Raw genomic sequence first — 14,204 nt, forward strand, 5'->3', positions numbered from 1 at the left:
CTCCCCGAAGTTTCCTGAGAACGCGTTTCACACGAGATGTGACCTGCGGGATGCTCCGTAGTCAGGGATGTAGCAGAGCGGAAGGTACCGAAGGACTTTGGATTGCGATTGGTTCGCAAGTCGTGTTCCCGGAATTCAGTCAGCGCCGCGCGAAGGCTGAAGGGAGCGGGGCGGTGGGACCTTGTGTCGAGCCGCCAGCAGCACCCGGGACTTGGAGTGCCGGTATGCCTCGGTATGCGCAGCTGGTCATGGGCCCGGCAGGCAGCGGGAAGGTGAGCATTTGGCGGGAGAAGAAGAGAAAAGTCCGAGCTCGTGGGAGGCAGGGAGGTTCTGGTCCTGACGGCGGGACCGGCGCATGCGTTTACTGGGGACCCTGGGCAGCTCGCCTCTGCAGTCTGTGCTTCAGTGCTCTTTTTGTTGTGGTTTTGAAGGTGGAGTAACTAACGATGGTTGCTAATGTTTATAATGTGCCTGTACCCCAGATACTGCGTTTAAACACTGTGCGAGAAGTCCTATTCTCATTTTACAGAAAACGAGACACAGAAAGGTTAAGTTCTTTGCCCAGGATCACACAGCTAGTAAGTAAGTGACGGCTGGAATTTGAATCGTTTTGTGTAACTCCACAATCCCGCCCTCTCGCGCTCATAGAAGGTTCAAGTGTGGTCTCATTAATCACTGTTTCTTAGAGGTTGAGACGTGGACTTCTGGTATTTGAGGCGCTTTTAGGAGGTACATGGACCTAACATTAGTGAATATTGAATCATGTATTGAGAAAGTTACTCCCTTTTCAATTCTCTTTCAGTTTGCATTGAGGTGAAATTGGCAGTTTGGTGCTTGTATATCTAACACTTCTTTAATCCCCAGGTCTCTTCCGCGGTCGGATCTTAGAGCTTTTGACAGACATTTGTATTTAGCTAGAACAAATAGACCTTTAAAGGTACCTTTTAAGGTACCTTTAATTTTACGGTTAATTTAATTTTACGGTTACCTTCATGTTATGATAAATATACCTGGCTTCCTGTTTACAATAGAGATGATTTTTTTTCTTGTAAGCAAGTATTAGCAGAGTGATATGAGGGTCATTCAGATATTGCAGAAATGGTGAAGATACTGGTCAAATAACAGGAGTGTGAAAAGCTCTGGAGTCTGGAAGTCTTGTCTGGCTTCAATCTTGAAGACACCGTTCTAAGGCTTGACCTCTTCTGGGTGCAGGAGATCTACATGTGACTGTAATATAGCCCTTGCCTACCCAGTGCCTGTAGTCTATTTGGGAAGACTGATAGGTGTCTTGTTAATTAAAATATAGTGTGATGCATGGAGAGGGCCTCCTGTTAGAGAGAATGGTATGTGAAAAGTCACTGAGGAGAAAGGTTAATAGAAGTTATCTTCTATATTCCAGATCAATTTTCTTTTCTTTTTCTTTTTTTTTTTTTTTAACTTTTTTAACGTGTATTCATTTTTGAGAGAGACAAAGCGAGACAGAGCATGAGCACGGGAGGGGCAGAGAGCAAGGGAGACACAGAATCCGAAATAGGCTCCAGACTCCGAGCTGTCAGCACAGAGCCTGATGCGGGGCTCGAACTCACAAACTGTGAGACCATGACCTGAGCTGAAGTCGGACGCTTAACTGACTGAGCCACCCAGGTGCCCCAGATGAATTTTCTGACTGTGTTAGACAAGTACCTTTCTCTAAATTTTTGATGCCTGCTATCCAAAGTACTCACTGAGCATGTTCTTTTTGCCAGGCACTGTTCTGGGCCCCAGGGGTTGTATCGTGAATAAAACACACACACACAAACATACACACATTTCTGCCCTTGTAGAGTTTATATCTGAACATAGTAAGTCAGCCAATTAGAAACAGTAATCAAGCATTTATTATGTATCAGGTGCCATGCTAGTTTCTGGGCTTGTAAAACTGAATAAGATGCATCCTTGCCCTTTTTTTTTTTTTCTTTCTTTCTTTTCTTTTTTCTTCTTCTTTTTTTCAATTTTAGAGAGCACACAAGTGGGAGAGAGGGACAGAGAGAGAGGGGAAAAAAATCTCAGAGAGAGAGAGAGAGAGAGGAAAAAAAAATCTCAAGCAGGGTCCACACTGGGCATGGAGCCTGACACAGGGCTCAATCCCACAACCCTGGGATCACCACCTGAGCCGAAATCGAGAGTCATATACTCGACCGAGTCACCCAGGCGCCCCAACACATCCCTGCCCTTAAATAGAGAGTTGGAAAGACAGACAAGTAGCCTAGAGATTTTAACATAGTGTGTTAAGGATTACATGAGGGATAAAGAATTCTCTAAACCAAAAGTTGCAAACTGATAGCCTATCTCTAGGCTATTTATTGACCTCAGTGTGCTCTCATCTTGAAATATTCTTCCCCTGGCTGGCAGGCACATTCACATCCCTTGGCTCAAACATTCCCCCCCTCAGGGACATCATCCCTGACCACCCTACCTAAATCTTTGTTTGGACTGTAATCATCCTGGTAAGGATATTGTGTGTTACATAGACATTGTGTGTGCTGCGTGGTATGATCAGAAATCTTCTTTTTAAATTCCACTTTTTGCATGTTAGAGCAGCAGGGAGCCTTAGTGATCGTAGAGGCTATCCCAGTTAAAAGATTAGAAAACTGAGCAGGGGGGCACCTGGCTGGTTCATTCCGCACAGCATGCATCTCTTGATCTCAGGGTTATAAATTCAAGCCCCATGTTGGGTGTAGAGATTAACTTAAAATCTTAAGGGGCGCCTGGGTGGCTTAGTCGGTTAAGCGTCCAACTCTTGTTCTTCGCTCGGGTTATGATCTCGCAGTTCATGAATTCAAGCCCTGCATATGGCTCTGTGCTAATGGTGTGGAGTCTGCTTGGGATTCTGTTTCTCCTCTCTGCCCCCGCCCCCCTCAAAAAATAAATAGGGGCACTTGGGTGGCTCAGTCGGTTAAGTGTCTGACCTTGGCTCAGGTCATGCTCTCATGGTTCGTGGATTTGTGCCCCATGTTGGGCTCTCTGCTGACAGCTTGGAGCCTGGAGCCTGCTTCAGATTCTGTGTCTCCCTCTCTCTCTCTGCTCCTCCCCCACTCATGCTCTGTTTCTGTCTCTCAAAAATGAATAAAGGTTAAAAAAAAGTTTTTAAATTAAATAAGCAAACATAAAACCTTAAAAAAAAAAGAAGAAGAAGGGAAGGGAGGGAGGGAGGGAGGGAGGGAGGGAGGAAGGAAGGAAGGAAGGAAGGAAGGAAGGAAACAAATGAGCAAAGTAGAGAAGCAATTTCCCTGAAGTTATGCATGAGTCCCAGCCAGGTCTGGATCCGCAGCCCAGTCTGGTGTCCCTGACTCCCAGCCCAGTACCTTTCCTGTTTTCAGTCAGATTTTTGGTCAATAAAGGCATAGTTTTACCCTTAGTGGATACTAACCAAGGGATATGGAGAGTCCTCCTGGGGGTGTAGGGGGGCTGTACTACTCTGCCTATTGCTTTGACCCCTCATGCCTTGTGACATTACAGAGCACCTACTGTGCCACCATGGTCCAGCACTGTGAAGCCCTCAATCGATCTGTCCAAGTTGTGAACCTAGATCCTGCAGCAGAACACTTCAACTACTCCGTGATGGCTGGTGAGTCCTCAGCAGGGCCTTCCCCCTCCTTCAGGAAAAATAAGGGGGTGGAGAAACCATAAGTGCAGGCTGCTTGGCACAAAAGCTGAAATTTTTAATTACTACAGTTTGCTTCCCTGTTTTATAGTGAACACCATGAGGCTGAATGTCATTTGTGACATCCACTCATGTGGACATAGGTGACAGTATCCTTTCCTGGTCTTTGGTTTAAGAATTAAGTGAGTAGACTCCTTCCTTGTCACACTTCCCTTCTGTCCCTTTCATGCTTAGTCCTGCTGTGGTGAATCAGGTTTACTGCTGATCATAGTATAAGTAAGCAGCCTGTTTTGTTTTTTAAAATTCTTTTAATTTATTCATTCAGTTGAGCACATGCTTTATAAACATTGCAGATTGTCCTAAGGATTGCAAATAGGCTGATGAGAGGGAATAAGTGGGGAAGTTGATTTAGGAAGGGTAGTCGGGGAAAAGTCTCAGGAAGGGAGATTTGGACCCAGACCTGATGATGATAGTAATGTGCTCACCAAGCAGGGAAGATGCCTTCCAAGATGAGGGAATGTCAGGGCAATAAACAGCCTAGAGACAGGAAGGGGTTTGGTGTGTTCCAGAAAAAGCAAGTATGTCAATGAGCTGGAACATAATGAGTGAAGCAAAGAAGTGCCAGTAGGACATGAGAAGTTTGGGTTTTATCCTGTGTTCTTAGTCCGTTTGAGCTGCCTTAACAAAACCCCACAGGCAGGGCAGCTTATAAACAACAGAAATGTGTTTCTCATGGTTCTGGAGGCTGGAAGTCCAAGATCAGGATGCCAGCAGAGTCAGGTTCTGGTCAAAGACATCTTCTAGGTGGCAGACTGCTGACTCCCATGTCCTCATATTATGGAAGGGGACAAGGGACCTCTCTGGGGCCTCTTTTATTAGAGCACTAATCCCATTCATGAGACACCATCCTCATGACCCAGGTGCCTCCCAAAGGCTCCAGCTCCTAATATTATCACCTTGGGCATTAGGTATTCAACATAGGAATTTCAAGGGACACAAACATTCAATCTATAGTACCTGTCAGCAGTAGAATACCATTGGAGGGTTTAAAGCAGAGGAGGGGATTGACATCCGATATACTTTTTTTTTTTTTTAAAGAAATACAGTCATCTTTTTTTTTTTTTTAAGTTTATTTATTAATTTTGAGAGAGAGAGCAAGCACAAGTGGGGAGGGGGGCAGAGAGAGAATCCCAAGCAGGCTCTGCACAGTCAGCCCCAACAAGGGGCTCGAACTCATGAACTGTGAGGTCATGACCTGAGCCAAAATCAAGAGTTGGATGCTTAACTCACCGAGCCACCCAGGTGCCCCAATATACATTTTTAAAGATAATGACTCCCAGATGAAAAACAGAGATTCTAGGGGTCAGGAGTAGCAGGGACTAGCAGTATGGCTCTTGAAAATGTCTAGGTGGCTTGGACTAGTGTGGTTATGGTACAGATGGAAAGAAGTAGATGGATTTGGTATCTACTTTGCAAATGGAATTAGCATTCTGTGGGAGAGTGAACCAGAAGGGTGTAAGAAAGGGAGGAATCATCAAGGGTGACTCTCAGATCTCTGACTTGAGTGTCCTGAATTGCTGAAGAGAGCATGTGGTACCATTTACCAGGAAGGAGGACAAGTCTGTTTAGGTTAGGGCAGTTCTCTTTGCACTTACTAAGCTGGAGATGTCTGACATATCTAAGAGGCAGCGTCAGGGAACCAATTGGATATAATAGTCTGGGACTCTGGGACAAGGTCTGGCCTAGAGATATAAGTTGGCAAATCAGCAGCATATAGACAGAACATAAACCTCCAGGCCTGGATGAGATCATCTCAGGAGGAAGTATGGTGAGAGAAGAGAACCCAAGGCCAAGCCTTGAAGTTGTCTCATCTTCAGAAGTCTGGTGGAGGCAGTGGAGTCAGTGAGATAGGAAAGCCAGAAAAATGTTGTATCACAGAAGCCAGGAGGAGAGACAGTTTCAAGAAAGAGCTTGTGCTTGGTGATGTTCTTGATGGTTAGGAGTTCATGTAAGATGAGGACAGAAGTGGGTGTTAGACGTGGGGACATGGAAGTGGTTGGTGGTAACTGTGCCTAGAAGTTTCAGCAGAGCGGTTTGAAGAGTGGCCCGGAGGTGATGCAGTGACGCAGACAGGAGACAAAGTTTCACTGTGAAAGGAGCAGAGAAGTGGGATGAGAACTGGAGGGGATAGGAGGATCAAGGGAGGTTTCCTTTTAACCTTGGAGATGCTAACTGGAACACTGGGTCGGACTTGATTGCTGAAGAGAACGATCCAGTAGAAAAAGAAACTGAAAATGCCAGATGGTGGGAATAACTTCACAAGTGAGAAAGGGAGGGGAAATCCCAAACAGGTGGAGGGTTTTGCCTTCACTAGGAGTGGGGGGCTTTTTTTTTTTAAAGAAATTATCTCTTCTATTTTTAAGAAATAGAATCAACATGGGGCTCAAACTTAATAACACCGCGATCAAGAATTGCATGCTCCACTGACTGAACCACCAGGTGTCCCTGGAGTGGGGTGCTTCTTCCTTGTAAGCAGAGGGAAGGCAGGGTGGAAGGCACCATGTAATAGTGGTGGTGGGAATATGGGAAATTCTCTTTGGTTGGCTTCTGATTTCTGTTAATGATATTTGTGCCATCAGGACGTTAGAGTGGCTGGAAGTGGGTGCGAGTGGGGTGGAGGAGGCAGGTTGAATAGTCATCTTCCTTGAAAAAACATCATTGCATTGCTTTGGGATTGTTTCGTTGCACCCAACAAAAAGCACTCAAGCCAGCTTATATAAAAGGATTATTTAGAATGAATAAGGGAATCTCTTACAAAACCCAAGAGGAAGGCTTTATGAGAGACTAGAACCCAAAACACAAAAACTAACAGAAACTACAGCCGGCTTTCTGTCTTTCTCTGCCTTTTTCTCTCTCTTACAGACCAGCTTTCTCCGCTTCAGGTGGCCCAGCAAAGTGCCTCCAACTTCAGGTTCACATCCCTTTCTGGTCCAGGTGTCTTAATGACTGACTTGTGTCCTTTTATTTATTTATTTATTTTTTTAATTAAAAAATTTTTTTTAATTTATTTATTTTTGAGAGATAGAACACGAATGGAGGAGGGGCAGAGAGAGAGAGAGAGAGACACAGAATCTGAAGCAGGCTGTAAGCTCTGAGCTGTCAGCACAGAGAGCAACCCATGAACTGCGAGATCATGACCTGAGCCAAAGTCGAATGCTTAACTGACTGAGCCACCCAGGGACCCCTTGAGTCATCCTTTTAGAAGACCTATTTCATTGTCTCAACTTGGGTCAGATGTTTATCCCCTTGATAGGGAGAGGAAGTGCATAGGAAGATATTATCCATATAAACATGGCTATGAGTGAGGCATTTCTCTGTGAACAGAGATTATAGTTTTGTTTGGTTTTGTTTTTTAATGTTTATTTATTTTGGGGAGAGAGAGACAGGACGTGAGCAGGGGAGGGGCAGAGAGAGAGACACAGAATCCAAAACAGGCTCCAGGCTCTGAGCTGTCAGCACAGAGCCTGACACAGGGCTCGAACTCAGGATCATGACCTAGTCCGAAGATGGACGCCTAACCGACTTAGCCACCCAGGTGCCCCCAGAGATTGTAGGTTTGAGCACAAACATAAAAAACCTGTGGTAGAAAGTTATAAGGAATAAATTTCCAAAATTAGCAGTAGAGAAGAACTATACATATACCAGAATTTTTAAGCTCCCGCTATAGGTGATTTAGCTACATTATCCCATGGAGTCTTCATCCTTCTACCCCAGCATATATGATTTGTCCGCCATTTTATAAATAAAGAAAGTGAGATGCAGAGAGGTTACATAGCTTCCCTGAGGTCATGATGTTAAGAAATAGCAGTTGGTTTTCTTGGTTTGGTTTTGTTGTACTTGTTTTAGAGGAAGTAGTATATATTCACATGGTTCAAAATGCAAAAGGTACAAAGAGTAAGTATACAGGAAAACGTCTCCCTCCCAGCTCTGTGTCTCATTAATCAGCTCCCCTACCTGGAGGCATCCAGTGTTGCCAGTTTCTAGGATGGTTTTCCATATAGAGTCTGCGCATATAAAATCAAATATGTGTATTATTATGTATATAGTGAATCTTTGTCTTTTTGTTGTTGTTGTTGACACATATGATGGCATTTTTACACAGAGTTCTGTACCTTAAACTTTTCACTTGAAGGTATACCTGGGAGGGCCGCCTAGGTGGCTCACGGTTAAACGTCCAACTTCAGCTTAGGTCATGATCTCGTGGTCTGCAGGTTGGAGCCCCACATCGGGCTCTGTGCTGACAGCTGGGAGCCTAGGGCCTGCTTCAGATTCTGTGTCTCCCTCTCGATCTGTCTCTCTGTCTCTGTGTCCATCCTCGCTCTCTCTCTCTCTCTCTCTAAAATAAACGTTAAAAAATAAAAATAAAAAAGTAGACCTGGAAGACTGTATCACATGCATACTTAAAAGAACTTCTCCTTTTTATGGCTACATAGGATTCCATTATCTGGCTATATAGGAATTTATTTAATTAGTTCCCACAAATACTGCTACTTGATCAGAAGTGAATAATCATGTACAGGAATAGTTTCATATATGTGATTTTTTTATATAATTATTAACTCTCACTAGTGAGGATAACAATTTTTGAATGGATGTTCTTATATTCTGGGCCCTGTCTATCTTTTGCAGACATTCGAGAGCTGATCGAGGTGGATGATGTCATGGAGGATGACTGTCTGCGGTTTGGTCCCAATGGAGGATTGGTATTTTGCATGGAATACTTTGCCAATAATTTTGATTGGCTAGAGAACTGTCTTGGCCACGTAGAGGATGACTATATCCTTTTTGACTGTCCAGGTAAGTCTACAATTTGAACATGACCTTTTCCTTGAAGTTGTGCTGGCTCTATCCTCAGTGAGAAAAAGTGGACTGAGCCTTTGTAGCTCTAAACCATATTGCAGTGAAGTACAAAGCTCTTATTCATTGACTCTAACTCATTCATGAGTTTACTGAGGGTTTACTTTGTATGCTGGGAATACCATACAGAGCCAGGAAGCCATGGCCTTTGCTCTCACGGAGCCCTCAGTCAAGTGGAAGTGCTAAACAGAATGAACAAAATCACCCAAATTATTATTTAATATTCATTTTTGGTAGGTTCTCCACAGGAGTAGTACAGACCCCCACATAGCAAGATTAGGAATCTTCTGATCAAGTGGCCCGTAAGCTGGGCTGTGAGGTGAAGGTGAGGGAAACCATGGTCCAGGCAGAGGGCACAGCATGCCAAAAGCCTTGAGACAGGAAAAAGTGAGTTGGGTTTGGGGCACTGAGAAGGCCGGTGTGGCTGGAGTACTGAAAACCCAGGGAAATGTCATGAGGTGAGGCTGATGGGGGACACATAATCACACACAACTTCTTAAGCCAAATTGTGAATTTTATTTTATTTTACTTTTAATGCTTATTTATTTTGAAAGAGAGAGAAAGAGAGAACGAGCTGGGGAGGGGCAGGAGGTGGGGGGGACAGAGGATCCAAAGCGGGCTCTGTGCTGACAGCAGAGAGCCCAATGTGGGGCTCAAACCCACAAACTGTGAGATCACGACCTGAGCCAAAGTTGGATGCTTAACCAACTGAGCCATCCAGGCGCCCCTATTTTTTTTAATATTTATTTATTTATTTTGAGAGAGAGAGAGCGAGCAAGCACGTGCAGGAGAGAGGCAGAGAGAGAATCCCAAGCAGGCTCCCGACATGGGGCTAAATCTCACGAACCATTAGATCATGACCCAAGCCAAAAATCAAGAGTCAGGTGTTTGACTGAGCCACCAAGCTGCCCCAAAATTGTGAATTTTAGACTTGAGTCTAACCTAGATGTGATCATTTGTGCCCTCACGTTATTTTCCCTTGCTTTTAATTGAACCTACAGAAAAGTGCATATATCCCAAGCATACAGCTTGATGAATATTCCCAAACAACACACACCTTTGGAGCACTTGCTTTTGATTCCCTTTATTAACCATTTTTAGAAAATTTTTTTTCACGTAAGTTAATGAGTTCACATATTTCCTGTTTATAATAGTCTTGTTATTATTCTTCATGTAGGTCAGATTGAGCTGTATACGCACCTGCCTGTGATGAAACAACTGGTCCAGCAGCTGGAACAGTGGGAGTTCCGAGTCTGTGGAGTTTTTCTCGTTGACTCTCAGTTCATGGTGGAGTCATTCAAGGTTTAGATCAATCATACCGATTTTTTAGTCATGGGTATACGCAGGTGACAGTCTTCTTTAATCACTGTGTGATTCTGGACATTCCAAAACGGTATTCCAGAATTATTTAGTACCCCTTATTCAGTTATTATAATGATGTATTTTTAAGTCAAAATATGATATCATATAGATTTGGGGGAACTACTTACCAAGAAAAATAAAGCAAGTGCATAGTTTATAAGTCTATTTTTGATTCTCTGAGGGCCTTTGGTCTAGCTTATGAACTGTATTTCCCATTAATCGCTCTTAAGGAATATTCGATGAAAAAGAAGTTAAACATCCAGATTGAGGTTTGTGATCACTGTAAATTTTTTTTTAAGATTTTATATTTAAGTAATTCCTACACCCATGTGGGGCTTGAACTTACAGCCCCAAGATCAAGAGTTGTGTGCTCAGATGACCAAGCCAGCCGGACTTGGTAATTTACAATTGTAATTTACGATCACTGTAAATTAAATCTGCCTCTTTCTTCTTTATTCTCACCTTTGGAAACCAAGGGTCAACCATCTGATGAATGGACTGTCTTTTCTTTAGGATTAGCATTTCTTTTACTTAGGCCAGTTTTGTTCCATTGAGGAGTAAAAGCCTCTCTTTTATGCAGAGACCAGCAAATTTTATTGGCAACAATTAATTTATCTTCCCTTTTCTGTTTCCTCCTTCAGTTCATCTCTGGCATCTTGGCAGCCCTGAGTGCCATGATCTCTCTAGAAATTCCACAAGTTAACATCATGACAAAAATGGATCTGCTGAGCAAGAAAGCTAAAAAGGAAATTGAAAAGTGAGTTCACTTCTTCCATTATCATCAGATTTTAATTGCAGAGATGTGACATTCTGTCAGTCTACAAAACGTTCCTGATTTATTCTCTGTTTTATTCATCATTTTTCTCTCCTTCGAAGGTTTCTAGATCCAGACATGTATTCTTTATTAGACGATTCTGCAAGTGACTTAAGAAGCAAAAAATTCAAAAAATTGACTAAAGCTATATGTGGACTGGTAAGCTTTCAAGTTTTGTTTTCTTTTATTTTAAGTTTATTTATTTTGAGAGAGAGGAGAGAGGGAACCAGTGGGGAGGGACAGAGAGAGGGGGATACAGAGGATCCGAAGCTGGCTCTGTGCTCACAGCAGAGATCCCGATGCGGGGCTTGAACTCACAAACCAATGACATTATGACCTGAGCCTAAATCGAGAGTCAGATGCTTAGCCCACTGAGCCACCCAGGCTCTCATCAAGTTTGTTTTTTTTTTTTTTTTAAAAACCCGACCATAACCTGACCATAACCTGGTTAGCTGTTTACCCATAGCTAGTCAGTGGCCACTATTACAGGAAGCAGAGTCCAACCCTATTCCTTGCAAAAGGGAGGAAGGTAGGGGCAGGCTGTGGCCAGTCTGTAGCTTAAATTATTTACTTTCTTTCTTACTTACTTACTTATTTATTTATGAGAGCACACGTGTATGCACACATGGGGAGGGGCAGAGGGAGAGAGAGAATCTTAAGCAGGTCCCACACCCAGCACATAGCCTGATACAGGGATCGTGACCTGAGCCGAAATCAAGAGTCAGACACTTAACCAGCTGAGCCACCCAGGCACCCCTCAGGAGTTTAATTTAGAAGTAGTTATTGGCACTTGCTGATAAGTTAACTGATGTGTCTACTATTCTAAGCTTTCTGGGGAGGTCAGAACTGTCTGTGCCCTTTTGAAATTCCTGGTGGTTGTTGAATTCAGATAAATGCGTATGAAACAGTAAGTGTCTAGTTAAATAGTAAGTTAATGAGTATCCGGGAGGTCAGAGGCCAGAAAAATCAATGATGATTTGCTGTTGTTCTGTGTCTGTCCCTCCTCCCCCCCTTCCACATGCAGATGTTTTAAATCGAAAGTATAAATGGTTATAAACGAAAATGTAAGTTGAAAGTTAAGTCTTGTACAGCTTCAGAATGACCCTTTCTGAAATTCCCAACTTATAGATTGATGACTACAGCATGGTTCGATTTTTACCTTATGATCAGTCAGATGAAGAAAGCATGAACATTGTGTTACAGCATATTGATTTTGCCATTCAGTATGGAGAAGACTTAGAATTCAAAGAACCAAAGGTAATTTTGATTATTGGCTTTTGGTATCGATGTTTGCCAGCACTCAGTGGCCTCTTAACATATTCCCAGCAACTCCTTAAATTTTGTCTTAGCAGCAGTGGTAATCTGGGCTCTTCTGGGAGATCTCTGAAATTGACATCTTTGCTCAACAAGCAGTATCAGTTCTACTCCCTGTTATTGAGGCTACAGTATTATTAAGTTTCTTTGTTCTCAGGGCGTGGGGGCATGTGCAGAGAGGAGATGAAATCCAATTGAACTTGGGCTCCCCTCACATGTCACTGGGAAGCCTGGTGGTAGTCATCGTAGGCCACTATCTCAGCAAAGTAGCTGAGAATCGGCAGGTGTAAACTCAAGTGAGAAGTGCTTCCAATGAGATACAGGCACTTTGATTTACCACTTAGCTGGAAAAATTCTATCACTCATGCCTTTTGTCACTGTAAAATACACCTAAAATGCAGTTGGGCATTATCTCCTGGTAGGGCATTACCTGAAAAATACATAAGCACATACTAGGTCTACCTTAGGGGAAATGAATATTTTCTATTTTGTTCTTTGTGTCAGGAACATGAAGATGAGTCATCTTCTATGTTTGATGAATATTTTCAAGGACACCAGAATGAATGAAGAATTTTTAAAATAGTAACCATATACGTGAAGCACTGTGGCTGAACCAGCAAGACATTGTTCCCTTCAAAGGATGCAGTACTAGAAAGCTACTTATTTTAATGAAAAAAATAATACTTGGCTCTTTAGCAGCAGCATGCCTGAATCAAGTTCTAGTTATTCTTCAATGGCTGGTGTTTCAGGTGGAATCTTTTAGTATCATTTTAACAGCATCAATTTAGATTTTAAATGTTGAAGTTGAAATGAATGCACTAGACTTGTATATAGTATGAATGAATGAGCACTTGTGGTACATTTAGGACCCAGTCTACCTTTATTTCTACTGTTGGGTTTTTGTTATTTTTGAAAGGTTTTTTTTTTTTGGAAAGGCAGGGATTATTTTAATAAAACATATGTATGTGTGTCCAAAGGAAAAAAAATCTAGAAGGATATAGTTAAGACCCATTGCTTACCTATATCTCTGAGTTTTCCTACTTTGAAAATGTATTATTTGTGTAATTAAAAAATGAAAAGTAACTTTTAAAATATATATGTATGTATATAAATAAAATAAATAGAAAATAGCACTAACCTTTCATTACACTCTTGTTTTCCAGTCAGAATTTGAAATACTCAGCCAGGGGCACCTGGGTGCCTCAGTCAGTTGAGCGTCCAACTTCTGATATCAGGATCAAAACAAAAGTCAGGAACCCAGGGTCATGGGATTGAGCCCCACGTCAGGCATCAGGCTCCATGCTGAGCGTGGAACCTGCTTGAGATTCTCTCTCTCCCTCTACCCCTCCCCAACTCACATGTGCGCTCTCTCTCATTCTCTCTCTCTCTCTCTCTCTTTCTCTCTCTCTCTCTCTCTCTCTCTCTCTCTCTCTAAAATAAAAAAAAATGAAATACTCAGCCAGGGCAAATTTTTAAATGAATAAATTTGCCCAGTCATCAAAACATAGTCAGTGATTTCTTTAAAAATGCAGTTTTGGGGGGCGCCTGGGTGGCGCAGTCAGTTAAGCGTCCGGCTTCAGCCAGGTCACGATCTCGCGGTCCGTGAGTTCGAGCCCCGCGTCAGGCTCTGGGCCGATGGCTCGGAGCCTGGAGCCTGTTTCCGATTCTGTGTCTCCCTCTCTCTCTGCCCCTCCCCCGTTCATGCTCTGTCTCTCTCTGTCCCAAAAATAAATAAAAAATGTTGAAAAAAAAAAATTAAAAAAAAAAAATGCAGTTTTGGGGCGCCTGGGTGGCTCAGTCGGTTAAGCGGCCGACCGGCTCAGGTCACGATCTCGCGGTCCGTGAGTTCGAGCCCCGCGTCGGGCTCTGTGCTGACAGCTCGGAGCCTGGAGCCTGTTTCGGATTCTGTGTCTCCCTCTCTCTGACCCTCCCCCGTTCATGCTCTGTCTCTCTCTGTCTCAAAAATAAATAAACATTAAAAAAAAATTTTTTTTTAAATGCAGTTTTTACTTTTTCATTTCATTTCATTTCATTTCATTTCATATTTCATTTTATAAGAGAGAGAGAGCAAGCAGGGTAGGAGCAGAGAGGGGAGAGAAAGAATCTCAAGCAGGCTCCGCACTGTCAGTGCAGAGCCTGATGCGGGGCTCAGAC

The 14,204-nt window shown here is 43.0% G+C and overlaps 1 protein-coding gene across 4 annotated transcripts; it reads left to right on the forward strand.

Annotated features, from left to right (window-relative positions):
- Positions 1–63: 63 nt before the first annotated feature.
- GPN3 (GPN-loop GTPase 3) lies at positions 64–13,183 on the forward strand. 4 transcript variants are annotated; one of them, XM_058691268.1, is made up of 9 exons: positions 76–272; positions 3,499–3,607; positions 6,566–6,637; positions 8,333–8,500; positions 9,738–9,862; positions 10,564–10,679; positions 10,799–10,895; positions 11,865–11,993; positions 12,555–13,183. In XM_058691268.1, exons 1-9 carry the CDS (start codon positions 225–227, stop codon positions 12,615–12,617), a joined length of 927 nt encoding a protein of 308 aa, XP_058547251.1. In that variant the 5' UTR covers positions 76–224; the 3' UTR covers positions 12,618–13,183. The 4 variants fall into 4 exon arrangements, with proteins under 4 accessions (XP_058547253.1, XP_058547251.1, XP_058547252.1 ...); XM_058691271.1 differs by lacking the exon at positions 76–272 and adding an exon at positions 385–748; XM_058691270.1 differs by lacking the exons at positions 11,865–11,993; positions 12,555–13,183 and adding an exon at positions 11,761–11,784 and having other exon boundaries at positions 64–272.
- Positions 13,184–14,204: the final 1,021 nt, after the last annotated feature.

Source organism: Neofelis nebulosa, chromosome 11, assembly GCF_028018385.1.
Source record: "Neofelis nebulosa isolate mNeoNeb1 chromosome 11, mNeoNeb1.pri, whole genome shotgun sequence".
NCBI classification, from domain to species: Eukaryota; Metazoa; Chordata; class Mammalia; order Carnivora; family Felidae; genus Neofelis; species Neofelis nebulosa.